The sequence below is a fragment of the Siphateles boraxobius genome, unplaced genomic scaffold (assembly GCF_051911475.1).
Source record: "Siphateles boraxobius isolate OS27281-9 unplaced genomic scaffold, OSU_SipBor_1 46, whole genome shotgun sequence".
In the NCBI taxonomy this organism is placed as follows: domain Eukaryota; kingdom Metazoa; phylum Chordata; class Actinopteri; order Cypriniformes; family Leuciscidae; genus Siphateles; species Siphateles boraxobius.
The window spans coordinates 8,230,172-8,245,468 of record NW_027509097.1 but is presented as its reverse complement, the minus strand read 5'-3'; the positions used below and the strand labels follow the sequence as shown (position 1 = coordinate 8,245,468).

At 39.4% G+C, this 15,297-nt stretch overlaps 1 protein-coding gene across 4 annotated transcripts in view; it reads right to left on the bottom strand.

Moving 5' to 3' along the window:
• The window catches only part of vti1a (vesicle transport through interaction with t-SNAREs 1A), a 128,317-nt gene that overhangs the window by 35,786 nt on the left and 77,234 nt on the right, over nt 1-15,297 (bottom strand). For 2 of the 4 annotated variants that reach the window (XM_077200629.1, XM_077200630.1), the window contains 2 exons: nt 15,025-15,095; nt 7,799-7,871 (listed from right to left, as the gene is read on the bottom strand). In XM_077200629.1, coding sequence (XP_077056744.1) covers nt 7,806-7,871; nt 15,025-15,095 — 137 coding nt within the window. In that variant the 3' untranslated portion in view covers nt 7,799-7,805. The remainder of the gene's footprint in view (nt 1-7,798; nt 7,872-15,024; nt 15,096-15,297) is intronic. The other 2 variants (XM_077200627.1, XM_077200628.1) reach the window with 1 other exon arrangement.

Below are 15,297 nucleotides of genomic sequence, written 5' to 3'. Positions count from 1 at the left end.
CTGAAACAAGCAAATTATGAAGGATACTGTACAAGCATATTTTAAGTGAATGGGGTTGAGGTCAGTGCGGTTAAAATCTGGGCTTTGTGCAGGCTAGTCAAGTTCTTCCACACTAGATTTAGGAAATAATTTCTTTATGGACATCAATTTGCGTACAGGGGCATGGTCATGTGGAGCAGAAACGGGATCTCCCCGAACTGTTGCCAAAAAACTGGAAGCACAGAATTTTTTTGAATGTCATTGCATGCAGCTGCATTGCCATCTTTACTGGAATTCAGAGGCCTAGCAAACACCAAGAAAACCCCACATGACTGTACCAACAAACAACTGGTACTGTGACAGTTAGCACTCCCATGGCATCAGCCAAACCAACATTTATGGTGGTGAAGCACGGTTTCCAAAGGCAAAATTCCGTCCGATGACAAATGTAGAACATGGAGTTCGCCACAGCTGCTCAGAAAGGAAATCAGAGAAATGCTGGGAAGAGAGAACCCAAGAGGAGGGGCCTGTCGCTCTGGAGACAGTTACCAATGGAAATTGCTCCAAATTTTGAACTTTGGCTCGTTCAAGATTTCATGCCACTGAAAAAACTCAATGGGGAGGGGAAAATGACTGATCACAGAATCAAAAACAGCAAAACAGATGCACTAAGCACCTTTTGATTCTCCACACGTGACTTTAAGTGTATAGAAGAGAACATCAGGATTATTATAAAGGTTAGTTTGTAGAGTAATGCCTCACCTTGACAGTTGGTAAATTTAGACGGAGCGAAATTACGACTTCGCTTCTGAACAATCTTTGTTCTTCCTTCAGTCTATATCAGCCGTTCATTATGATTTTGACAGCAGACCTTGATGTCAAAGAATTTCATACTCGCACAAAACTATACGGCGAAGTGCGTGTAGGAGTTTGTTTGAGAGGATAGGAGTGAGTGTGTGGGAGAAAGAGAGCCGTGCCCCCGTCACTTCTCCACCCTGCTCTCTCAGCTCCAGCATCTTAACGAGGCTTTTCCCCTCGCTTTGCAGAACGAGGGAGAAGCCAAATAAATAAAAGAATAAAAGGCGAGCGAGAAGAGGGAAAACACACACTGAACTATAATTTGTTATATCTTTCAGCTCCAATTAAAAATAATATCAAATCTTTTTGTTCAACTTCATAACAAGACTTCAAGAGGGCCCCCATGACTCTTTCTATTTGCATCCCTCAACAGCCCACTGGTGCTCCTGAATCACATTAATTATATGACCTACATAGCACGTCGTTAATATTCCAAGATGGGAGAGGAACTGGGAGCCAATACGGTGGAAGTCTAAATTTGGAGATCTTCAGGACATCAGAGCTCCCGCTTTTCTGGGGTTTGCGCTTTGATCTCCTCCCTCTTGACATTGTTTGCAAATGTCTGTTTAATGGGACTGGCAAACACCAGAATACAGCCACATTCTGGGGTTTTTTCGTCTCTCCTGCCACCATCCCTCCCCTTTTTTTTCTCGTCTGCTATCACGCCGTGCCTATGACGACTCTTGGAACGTAGAAACAAAGGGAGACAGAGAGGAAAATCAAGGAAGAGAGAGAGGTGACAGTGTGGCTCACCTCTCACAATACCACGTCTACTGATCTAATCGCTGCTGGGATCAGAGCGCTTAGTGACAGAGAAGTGTTACAGCTGTTCGGGATGTACAAAGTCGGAGCTACTCTGCTTCACAAGCAATGTGTTATGAATATGAATATTTCATAAAGAGGTGGGGGGGGGGGGACACACGCTAGGGACTCCCGTTGTTTGCACATTAACGCACAACACTTGAAGTAAGCGCCCGTGTTTGCGCCCAGAGACGTGGAAAACCTGATGTCTTAATCAGTGTCCAGCTGTACTGTGGGCTCCTTCAGAAGATCGAGGCCTAGCTCCTCTAAGCTCGGCCATGAATATGGAACTGTTCTGCGGTGTGGGGCTTGGTTATGTTTTCTGTCTGATATTTCTGCCCCATTCCCATTTCAAAGGGAGGTCCACCCAGGGGTTTGACTTTTTGATCTGCCTGGCGACTGACTCGACCACCTGCATGCGGTATCAGGCCCCTGGTCTCCGTGGAAGGCCGGGAAGGCTGAGTAGGAGCTCTGCGCTGGGCACTGATCCCAACACTACCCCTTCTCACTCTCTGTCCACATCAGCAGGAGGCCTTAAACCATACTCTAGCTCTGATGCCATAAGGATGCCATCACAGCCATTTTGTGTCATACTAAGTCCTCACAAAAATTAAGATTATAAAATAAAACAATAGCCCTCTTTACATCTGCCCTTAACATGCATGTTAAAGGGATAGTTAACCCAAAAATTAATTCTGTCATAATTTACTAATTTACTTCAAACGAATATGACTTTATTTCTTCTGTGGAACATACAAGAAGATATTTTGAGACATTTCTAGTTTTAGTTTTTTTATCCATACAACGCAAGTCAAAACTGTTGTTACAAACATTTTTCCTCTTCTTTTGTGTCCCATAGAAGAAAGGTTCAAGATGCACTGTGATCAGATCACAACATGAAAGAAAAAATATACTGAGCTCTTGTAACTTGTTCATGCAATTTAAATCAACGATATCCAATTAACAAATTATTTCACTGGATTACACTTTGAAATCTTGTTTCTCTAATAAGAGTGCTCTAAAACTTTTTCTCTGCTTTACTGAAGGAAAATGAAATGCAAGAAATCATTGTTTTAAATGTTTTTAAACCTCGGTAAAAGACAGAAAGTTTGAGTTAACACAACTTCTAATGTAATATGTAAATTGCATTTTACATGAGCAGGTGTAATTGGATCGCTATCTGATCACACTGGAATTAAGGAAATTCATGTCCTTACCAGGTATAAAGGGGCACTGTTGTTTAGTCAAATCGGACTGTGTTAATAGGCCTATAAAGGAAAGTTCACCTAAAAGTCAATATTTCATTACCATTTACTCACACTCATGTCATTCTAAACCTGCATAATATTCTTTCTTCTGTGGAGCACAAAAGGACATATTGAAGAACGCTGGTGTCCAAACAACATTGGAACCCCATCGAATTTCATTGTATGGACAAAAAAGAAACAAAAAACGCTGAGATGTTTTTCAATATATCAAAAGAAAGTAAATTATGACAGAATGTTCTTTCTTGTGTGAACAATCCCTTTAAAAATCAATACAGGTTAAGCCATCAGGGAGCTGCTCTCAGTTGCGAGTCTTGTTAATACTCATCCAAAACAAACCTACCAAACTAATTCCAACTGTGAGATTGCAAGTATAAGAACTTCTCAAGCAAGGTCACATTGCTCACGCATGCTTCAGCCCTCTTCCCAAGCTACTTTGAAGATCCAGTGGCTTGTGTATTAAACAATACGCAATCAAGGCAAATGTTTTAATTGGTGTGATTATTCTTTAATAATATTATGATTTCTTTAAGCATGCATTGCCATTAAAAGTTAATGAGATGAGTATGACCATGACAATATAATTAAAACCCTCAGGAGTTTCTGAAGCTGTCCATTAATAATTTAGAGCGAGTTGGAGCACGAGACGGCCCAGCTCAGAAGTCTGCTCAGGGAGAAAGAGAGAGAGAGAGAGCGAGCGAGCGAGATGACTGGGAGAGTAATACTGCTTTGCCCATCATGATGTGAGTTTACTTTGATTAAGAGCTGAATTACCAGACTATCAGAGATGTGTCACTGTTAAATCCCTCTGTTAGAAACCTTTTGGGATACGCATCTCTTATTTGATACCAGTGTATTATAAACAGATTCGTTTGAACTCTGGAAAGTCGGGATGAAAATGAGCTGAGCTCAAAATGCACGCAGCGTCCTCAGATCGGAAGTATCATAGAATACACATATTTGGAGTTGTCCTCACCCACACAGTGCTCTCCACTCAGGGTAAACATCTGGTGCGGCACGGGTCTCTCTGTCTCCATCTTACAACAATATTTATCACAGCGGGCTAATGCTCCGTCCTAAACATACTGCTTAGAGCCTGTGAACCTCACCATGACAAACACAACCTGGAGTAAGTGAGTGTGTGTACAAAGGCCAAAGGAGATAATCAAGTAACGTAAAGCCACGGGGAGTCAAGTTCACCTCACTTTCATTTAAATTACCCTCACATCTTTACCCGGCAGGAGCATAGAATTAAATCACACTGTACCAGTCATTTAAGAAAAATACAAATCTAAACGCCATTGACCCAGAAAAGTGACAATGCAAGTGCAGATTTTTACATTTTTTGAAGAAAATGAGTGCTGATTGTACAAAACTCATCACTGCTATGAAAGATCATATCTCCCTCCTCAATGACTTATCAAAAATGTAGACTTGTTCTTGTTTATCAAAAGCTCTTTTCTTAACCAGTTAACGTTATGCAAAGCTAGCAGGCGAAATTGATATTTTGCTAAGTGTAAGATGTTTTGCTAAGATATTTTGCCAACCAAAAAAGAGAAAAAACTGGAAATGTTTTATTAGATTTTTTTTAGCTTCTGTTTATAATTTGTCTAAATGAGATTTTCATGATCAAGAATATTTATAAATACAGTGAATAAATCTAAAACTAAAATTATGACAAATATTTGTCATAGATTGAAAGCTAAATAAAATAAAATAGAAATATTAAATATCTTTGTCAAAAAATGGCAAAAGCACATTAATAAAAAAAATTAATTAAAATAAAAAACGAACCTAAAATAACCTAAATGAAAATATAAAAAATATGATAATAGTTTATAAATAACAAATTTTTTTAATACTGGATTAAAAAAGTAATATGTAGTAGTAATATGTAATATATTGTGCTATTAATCAAATGTCCAAGGGCTAAGCAAGCATGGAATTAAATGAAAGCCAAGAAAATTCATGAAGATGAAAAACAGGCCAGAAAAAAACCCCAAAACATCTATTTGTTGTTTGTGCTACTTTTCTGCTGAAAACGGCTTTGATGCAACACAAATGTAATATGTGTGGGAAGGCTTTATTTACTCTTTTGTCAAGCAGAAAGCTAAAAACAAGTTAGGAAGAGAGATACAGAGAAAGAGTGAGAGTAAAAGAGAGAAAGAAAACCTTTTCTAGGCAGACAGGAAGAACTGGGGGTGCGGTGGGCTATCATGCAGAAAGGCAGAGGGCTGAAGGGAGACGGCGCGCATGCAAAAGCTCATAAATCCTGATTTGAGGCGGCCTCACTGCAGCACTACATTGCTTAAATGCTACGTCTGATTTAGTCTTCCCATTAGGTGACAGCTGAACTTTAACATTAATATGATAACATTGAAATAAGTGTGTGTTATTTACTTAGTGGCTGGGTGGGATGGAATAAGAGAGAAACAGAGGGAGGTGGGAAGGAAAGCGGGATGATGAATGATTTCTGGACAGCTTCTGTGACACCGGGCGGCCGCGGCCCCTCTAATGAGACTTGACAAAATGGAGACATATGCAGAAATATTGGTTACAGTCTACGTCTCCGGCATCTTGCTCTCTCTCTGTCTCTCCTCCTCTCCCTCTCGCTCGCCGCACACGTCCTGATTGTCTACGACCACTGAAGCATCTATTTCAATTGGCACTTCCTTCCTGGACCCGGGGTTTTAAATTTAGCTGGTGTCATTTACATATTACTCTTAATCAAAAAAAGAAAAAAAGAAACAAACCTTGCCGTCACGGTTCAGGAAAGGGCGCAAAGGCACTTTATAAAGTGGAGATGTGACAGACGTTCAACTGAATTGTGCGTGTGTGTGAAGAAGAGAGATATGAGGCTGGTGGAGAGAACAACAGTAAGTGGAATAGAGAGAGAGGGACAGAGAGAGAGAGAGAGAGAGAGAGAGAGAGAGAAGCAGTGCATTGCTTCAGTTATCTCACATCTACCACACAGGGAAAAAAGCCAATATCTCATCAACCTGCTGATATGAATGATGAGTTCTGCTGTTTTAAGCCGATACTACATAGAGACAAAATAGTGGGAGGAACGCTAGATCTGCTTTAGAGTAGATGAGTGCTGAAAAAACCCAACAGCATGATGACTATGTTCACATCGAATCTGTGCCTGTAGAAGCCAGACCTCTGAACATCCGTGATTCATGAAATAATATTGTAAAATGTTGCTGAAATAAATGAAAAATATATAAATACACTACAACCACACACACACACACACACACACATATATATTCAGCAAGGATGCATTAATCAAGTTACAGCAAAAACTCGGGCATTGTTATCTGTTAAAACTAACTTTATTGAGGGGACAGCGAGTCAGACTGGTAACCCGAAGGTTGCAGGTTCGATTCTCAATAACGGCAGGAAATGACTGAATTGACGGAAATAACCATAGACATCATATAGAGCCATATGATGTCTATGGAAATAACCCCCGATCGCTCACCACTACACATGGCTGCCCAATTTTCCACTGTGTGTCCAAGCCGATGTCAAAGAACGTCGTTCAAAAAGCCATCATTCAAAAAGGGAAACCGAAACTAGGACTACAGAAATACAAAGCAGCGCTCCCTTACCATTTTGAATATCAATCACGCTGATCACTTTCTTCATTCCAGGCGGCTCATGTTATTATGAAAATATTCGTGCATTCAAATGCTCAGGTAATGCTGGGTACACACCAGAGCATGCACGCGTTTGTCCACGAGGTTCCACCCACACATCAGGATTTCTGATGTTGAATATTTACGATTCACGCATCGGGCTGGCTCTGACGTTCTTCCGAGCAGGTTCGGACACTCATAATACACCTCACACCAAGAGAAAATCTGATAAGATAATCTGTAGAACCATCAAGATAATTGAGACATAGCTAGGAAGGGGGATTGTCGCAAGGGGGGAAATCGGCCCAAAATCAGCCCCATTATCTTTTGGTGTGTACCCAGCCTAAAAATTATTAAAATTATTTCTTTGCTCACTTTCATTACGCTTTTATTCTCTTGCACTGACTCGTTCGCTAAGCTGAACAGGGAATCGGAGTTCTCTCTCTCACTGACGACCCAATGCCAATTCAACATGCTGAATCGGCCCCAAAAAACCCAGACGGCATCCAACTACTTCGGAATACGGAGAAAAACTAAGCACAAATAAGCGCCAATATTCGCTGGCGGCCGACCAGCTTGGTGTGTCCCAGTATGTGACACTGAAGACTGAAGTAATGGCTGCTGAGAATTCAGCTTTTCTATCACAAGAATACATAACAAGCTTAAATAAAAATATAAAATAATGATTATATTTATTTAATTTTACTGTATTTTTGATCAAACAAATGCAGTCTTGAAAAGCATAAGAAACTACTTCTTTTAATTAAAAAAAACCTCAAACTTTTGAAAGGTAGTCAAATTGATTTAGTGAACTTATAAACCTATAAAAAAACTGCAAATATAAAGTATAAAATAAATATGCTTATAAATAAATATATAAATAAAATAAAATTGTGGATTTCCGAGATGTTTCCCATTGTTCGCAAACAAAAAAAATTGCAAGTAAAAAGGTGCAATATTTAAAAAAAAAGGTTTATATGGGAATCCAGCATATTTAAATACAGATTTTCACACAATTTCCCTCATAATAATGATTTAAACTGTGACAAAAATGTGCTGATTCCATGGAAGTTGGGTGTTTGGGGTCATTGGATTTTACTGAATTACTAATTACTGAGAAGACTATTTAGATTCATGCTATGCAACCACAATGCATAACAATAAGCGTGTTAATTTGAGTGTTCATGCAGTGGATGGTATAGGTAGGGCCACTGTCAAACACATCCATAGAGAGGTATCAGAAACGGTCCCTACCTTACTCTTACCTTCTCAGCATGCCGGTCAGGATCCGAGAGCTCTTGCCCAAGTTAGCGTCCGTCTCTCTCAGCTGGGAGAAGAAGAGAGAGAAAAAGGGACAATGTCCATGTTAGAGAGGTCATGTTACATTTGTGCTATAAAAATAGGCTTGAACCCTATTTGGACGGTAACAGTTTCTCATGTGGATGTCCGTAAAAACACATTTGCATGGCACCTCAGTGATAAAACGTGGTGATAAATTCATGGTGGAGGAGCGAGTTTTGTGATTCTACGAACCCAGAAAAGACTTAGGAAGGTTGTATGCTTGGAATAATACGAATAAATACATATTTAATTTAAAGCTGCAGTCTGTAGTTTTTCCTCTTTGTTGCCATCTCTGTTCAAAATCTGTAATTGCAGTCATTCGCGGAATTATCAACTTTACGTGGGTTGTGCCTCGGCACAGCACAGTGTGAATGAATCCAATTTTTTTAGGAGAATGTGCGGCTGTCAGTCATCGCGCCTGTGTGGATAGTGTCATTCGGAATCACAGATTCTACTTTTTGGAAGTATGACCAACATAAGGATTTTCACCGGAAAATGTCACTTGAACAAGTAAGTAACATCCACTTTTGTTCTGACCAACTAAGGGAAAAAAAGCATTGCAGTAAATCGTGCTGATTAAATCTAATGATCGCTTATCATATCATCTCACGTCAAACCGTGCAAATTATACTTTTGTTCTCGAATTGTTAATGTTAAAGAACAATTCCGGCCAAAAATGAACCTAGGGCTAAATAACACATGGGTACCGAGTCGACCCTTCTCTGGGATGCGTTTACATGATAATCCAATGTACCCAGGTTTAATGTTAGTTTTAGTTTAACCACAGATTAGCTTATAACGCAAGTGTATGGGGCATAGAATAAGTAAAAATAAAAATCGCTAGTTAATACCACTAACAAGGCTCAAAATAGCCCCACACTAACACGGTAGCATAAATGAGGGTCCCTACCTTCAAACCGAAGCATTGAGAACTTTGTAAGTGTACAGACAGTTTAATAAGAAGATCCTTTATAAAGACAGTACACTTCACGTATACAAGCAGGAGCCATCTTTGGAAAACAGTCTCGACCAGTTGAACCACGAACGGCGTGCTATGTGAGCTGAACTGTGACTACCGACCAGCACTTAGCACAGCGTCCGTGGTTCGACTGGTCGAACATAAAACATTCCATTATTATGAAAACGCATCCCAGAGAACGGTCGACTCGGTACCCATGTGTAATTTAGCCCTAGGTTCATTTTTGGCCAGAATTGTCCTTTAACAACATCAGCATTGCGGGACTACATTTAATGTGTATTAGGGCTACCTGTAGTTCAGTACTCATAACTGTATGAATTAAGTGAACAAGTGTGCTACTGTTACATAACTGAACCATTGAAATGTCTTACCTGTCCAGCAGAAAAAAAACAGTCTCTGCGTTCGTTTTGAACCCCTACAAAACACGAAGTTCACGCTACCTTTCAAAAGCCCTTCCGACATTTATCCTTTCTTTTGCATGGGCCCAGTTGCAGTCTATTTTTTTCTGTAGCCACTCCAAAGTCTTTTGCATTTTACATACGGGTGAATCTCCAGTTGTCCCTGGCGATTGTCGTTTGAACCATTCTGAATCCACCATCAAACTGAAAAGTTTAATTATATCAAGTGCTGTGAGAAAAGACTATAAATCTCCACCTCCTTCAAATAGGCAACTAGCCGAGACACCTTCTTTATGTGTACAGATGTGACGTAATGACGCAAATACATGCTCGAATTTTCAACCAGTATCACTGGAATTAAAAACATTATTACAAGCTTAACATTTTGAATCGAGCTACGGCAAGCAGACAGTTTTGAACACTGGCTAGTTATGTACTTGCTGAAATTTATTTTGGTTAATTTTTAACCCAAAAAAAGTTACGGACTGCAGCTTTAATAATAGGAAAATAATATCCTATCTCTTATTTAATTATTTAAATATCCTGTTTAAAACTAGGAAGATGAATGTGAATGAAATCCGTTCTGCATGATCCTCTTGTTTGTTAATATTATTATTATTATTAAGTCTAAAACAGGCCTGCATTGGTTTGAAATTGCCGCTATTTACATCTGAGTGAGCGGAGCTTGCTGTTAAGAAGGGGTGGGATATTTCCCGAACACGTTTTAAGCGGTGTCAATCAAAGCACACTGGACCAATCATTGCATACTGGGCCAGCTAACCAATCACAGCACATTTTGTACTTCGGAAGGAGGAGCTTCATCAAAACAGCGCGTTCGCCCAGACTGGGGAGAGAGGAGCTGTAATAATGTAACAATATGTTAAAAATAATGCGTTTTTATTTTGTTTTTTTGCATGAAGCATGAAAACAAACTCGAGTACACCCCAAAAACAAAACCAAGACTTTGTAAAAGGTCATAATAGACCCCTTTAATACAGCCACTTATTTACATGAGGTAAACATAAAGCTGCTTGGTTTATATTTTTATGTATATAATTACTGCCATAACAAATGCCCATTTTAAATTTGCATGCTTGTCTTCTCTTTCTCCTTTGAGCAGCAATGAAACATTGTTCTTGCAAATAATTTCCAGCATTTCAGTAATAAAAGTTTAGGCTACATCTTTCAAATGCATCCAAATTACAGTGAAGTGCAACTGTACAGTGCTCAGCAGTGGTCAAAAAGGATTTAAAGAAAGAACTTTTAACTGATCTCTTCTTGTAAACTCAGTGATGTGGATTCGGACGGCAATTAAATTACCACACGACCCTGGTGTTTGTCAAAAAACAACAAGTAATTCAGACAGGGATTTTTACGTGGGTGATGGGAGAAAAACACTGACATTCTGGATTCGGGCAGCAATAAAATCACAGACTAACCCCTGTTAATGTTGAAAGTACCTTACAACCCCATGAGAAACAATTACTGTCCAAATAGGGCTTTAGAATGTCTACTTTAGTGAGAGAAGCTACTAAAATTAACTTTCATTCATTTAGTAACTTTATTTCCTGTTTATTGCAACACTTCCTTTCTCTTTTAAATGTGTATGTTTAATATTCAATATATGGCTCATGTAGCGGGATGCATAAGTAAAAGCCATCCATCTGGAGATGTGTATGTGTGTGTGTTTAGGAATGCTGACATTGCTATGGAAGTAAAGCCAGAGTTCTGGCAGCCATCAGATACGTGACTCCGGCTGGCCTCCTTGAGAAAGCCTTCTTCTCTGTCCTCACAGTCAGCGGGGACATGTGTATGTGTGCGTGTGTGTGTGTGTGTATGTGTATGTTAGCGGGCAGGCTCAGGGACAGATGTGGTTTTAGGCGTGTTTGGGTTCTGGCATCACCAACAGCCCAAGAGCAGCACCAAGAGCTGCCTGATGTTTCTCTCAACGATGGATCTGTCCCATGAGAGCTCCCTTGGCTTTTCCCAAAATCCCTCTCTGGTCAAAGTTGTGACAGCATGAAAACACACGGTGGAGCTCTCCGTGAATTAGGAACCCAAAACAGGACCCACAACAAAAGAGATTACCAGTACAGCAAATCTAGAGCAGAGTCCGATTACAGACTAGCAAATGGTCTTGGTAAGATGATTCCCAGTATCTTGATTCAATGCCTGAATTTCACTGGATAGAGTTAAAAGAGTCACGGTCACGCAGGCCTAAACCTAAATAAAGAACAATACCACAAACAACTATTGTAGCATAACCAGAAACAGGAATATTGGCCATACATCAAGACATTTTAAAAAACAACATTTACATGAGATGAAACTTGGTCAATCAAGACTCTTATAATCGTTTAATCTTTGTGACTTCTAATAATATTTTTATGATTCCCGTTCATACGAATAACAAATTTTGGTCTGTCTTGAAATGTCTTGTCAAAGTCTACCAAACCAGGGAGAAAATGCAACATTGTAATGATGTAATCCATGTCTCGGAGTAGAGAATACGGACTACGAAACCTGAAAACAACCTGAAGTCAACATTTATGTCCAACTTATTTTAAAGTTTATCATGCAAAAAACATTACTTTTGACATTCAGAAATGCCAATTTGAGCTGAACTCTGGAATACAAATGGCACACAAACATTTAACGATGAGGTGGCAGTTTGTCCCTAATTGACAATTTTGGGTCCATTTTGTAATGCAAATTGCAGGACAAAATGCTACACTTAGAAAAAAAGAAGCCAAACTATGAATTGAATTGAACGACCTGAAGTCTGTGGAATTAGAGTCCTCAGTCTGGGATTTTTCCACTCATTTTAACGTTAATTCTGATTGTTTATAACCGTAATGGCACTACTCAACAAGTAGGTGTGGGAACAGTTATGCGTAAAACTTAAAGTTAGGGTTAGAGGCTTGTTCAAATGCTTGTTCACTGAGGATGAGCAATAGTAATAGAGCTGCTTTCAAGGCACTAGGTCTCTCTTAGTGTTTGTGTGCGTCTGTTTGAAAGAGACTGAGTGAACTGATTGTTAAGAGACACTCCAAAAACTCTTTCATCTGCCGTTTCCTTCTCTCAAAAAGCAGTTTATTGCTCTTTCCATCTAATGTCTTCTTATCATGCTTTCTTTTCTTTTCTCCTCTCCATTTTTCCTGCCCGGCAAAATGTCTTTAAAGTGTGAGGGCCAGTCGGGGCTCCAGGGAAGGAGAGCTATTCTCCATAGACAGCAGACCTTTGAAAGGAAATGTTTTATTTCCTTTGAAATGAGCTGCCTGCCCAACTGCCATGTTGTGATCTTTAAGCATCCTTCATAAGAAGCCATCAGAGAGGCCCCTGACTGAGCTCTCTATACCAGTCTTTAGGAAATAAAGAGAGGGTGTGAGAAAAAAAAGAGACAGAGGTAAGACTATGACAGTGGACACGGCAGGGACAAACAAAATAGGGGTGGACTGAGATATGGAAAGGTAAAACGATTATGCATGCAGAGGATAAAGTAACAAATAAAGGTTGAAGTAAGGAGGGGGGAGTAAAAATGGGATGAGCATGTAGGGAGAGACATGTGATCCCTGGTAGGAGGAGTGACACTTAGAAAAAGCTCACAACAGCCCTCTATATCATCACCTTTCAAACTAAGTCAATCGATACAGCTGGGTATATATACATGTATGTAGGGATGGCCCGATACCGATACTGACATCGGGGATCGGGTCGATACTGTCCTCATATACTCGTACTCATAAAAATTCGCCGATACCACGCCCCGATACCACGTACATTTTGCGAAACGAAACTGGCCGCCGCGAGTGCTTTGTCGAGGTGAACTAAGGCATAGGGACGTGCACTCCCAACGCAAAAGAGTGCGGCGCGGCACTAGATCTGATGGCCAAGCGCGGGCGGTAATGCACTCACTCTGTGTGTGCGGGTTCCGGGAGAGTAAAACGATTCGCGGGACTCCCGCAAACTAGACATATCTATGAATACAACATATTAAAACTAATAGATTTTCATTCATCTGTTGCAGAAAAGCAAGAAGAAAAACTAAAACAAAATAGAAACGATTTACAGGCCAGAGTTTCTAGTCATAACATGTTTGCAGCGTTGAGCGATGTAGCCAATCACAGACATGTGTGTTGATTTCTTGAACGCAATGGCTAATCAGAAGCATTTAAGATAGACTCCCCTCACTGCTCAAAACTTTTTTGTTCAGTGCTGAATTCTGTATGCTGGCAAATCCTCTAATTATAACAAACAAAGTGTGGATATTATGAAAGATTCATTGTGCAGTCAGCTTCATTGATAATAACAGATGTGTGAGATCGCGATGAACTGTCAGCTTTTTAGGAATTAGACTATTAAGGGAGCGCACTTTGGGCGCATTCAGTCATGTCAGACCATGCACGCAGTAACTGCTTGCTTTTATGTTAAATTAACAGTGGTTTGTGTGTTAATACATTTATTATTTTACTCATTATTATTTATTTTTAGACTTGTTAAAACAAGCAGAGAAGAAAATAAAAACAGTCTTCTAACCTGTGTTCTAAAATAGTCTTCTGTCTTCTTTTCTGGGAGCCTATAGTTACTTTTGCGGTAGAAATATCGGTATCGGTACTCGATATCGGCAAGTACACAAATGTAAATACTCGTACTCGTATCGGTTTGAAAAAAAATGGTATCGGGCCATCCCTACATGTATGTATACTGTACATATATTTGTGTGTTAAATTATGCGTATATAAAATCTAATTCAATTAGATATAATTGAATTGAAACTGAGAAACAAGTTAAATTAAGAAATTATGGACATATTACAATTATAAATGTTTTATTAGATAGAGTGGCCACAAAAAGTGTGAGTCGCCACAAAAAGTATTTGGACACTTAAGTCACACATAAAAATGTATGAATTTCATTGAATGAGATACAAAATAACAAAGTGGCAATTATTAAGAAAAAATTATAATAATAAAAATAAAAAGATGGCTCAAGCAGACCATTTTAAGAAATACATTTTACAAAAAAAAGCTTTTTAGGTCATACATTTTAAAACTATAGAAATATAGTTCTTTTAGGGCACCTATATCTACATAAAATAAAAATCAGCTTTATATCAACTGGAAAAAGGACTGCAATTTATTAGCAAATTAGACTAATATTCATTTATATTATTGCAGTGAAATTCTGGTATTTTTAAATGTGTCTTAAATGTGCGAATATTTTTGAGACCACTATTAAAATATATATCAGGAAAAGTATCTAGTGCCCAGCACAGTCACACATGTAGCTGCGGAAAGACTTTCAGAATTATAGCAGCCGGAAGAACAGAGAACAAACCCTTGTTCTGTCCAGAGGTGTTTGTTGTCCATCTATGCCCGTTTAGACAGTCTTGCATCATGTGTGACCTCACCGCATGAGATAGGACAACTACAAAGGCTTCCTATTGGTGCTGTGCTCTGTATCAAACATTCTGTTCTCTGTACATTCAATCAATCACTCCATCAGGCCTGCTATGCTAATGCGTCAGAGGTGCGATCTGGTGTTAACTGCCCGCACTTGAGTATGCTCCTGTCCTCTTGTCAAGTGTCTGATCTAGGGCACTTTGTGTCATCCCAAAGAGCCAAGATCTGATCAAGTCAAGTATTTGGTAAGCCTGCGTAATTGCTTGGTGAGAAAAGTGTGTGTTTTTGTTCTGTTTTGAGTGTAGCCTCCCGAGGACTATCTAAGGAGTTGTTTGAGTGTGTTTTTGGTTGTAAACTCACCCGGTCGCGGGATCTCTGAATCTTCTCACGGTCGCTGTTCAGGTTGGCAAGGATCTCCTGTCCCACTTGCTCTGTAGAGGATAAGAGGAGGAACAGGGTGAAATAAAACCACAAAATATTGTTTAGGCCGTCTTAAGATGCAGGCGCATTTACCCCTGATCTTTGATTTTTTTTTCAGGCCATCCGGTCATTTTAATAGGAATCCATACGATCAGGAATCTTGAGTGAGATCGAAAGATTTTCCCTATGCAGATTTTATAACAGGTTCAAGTT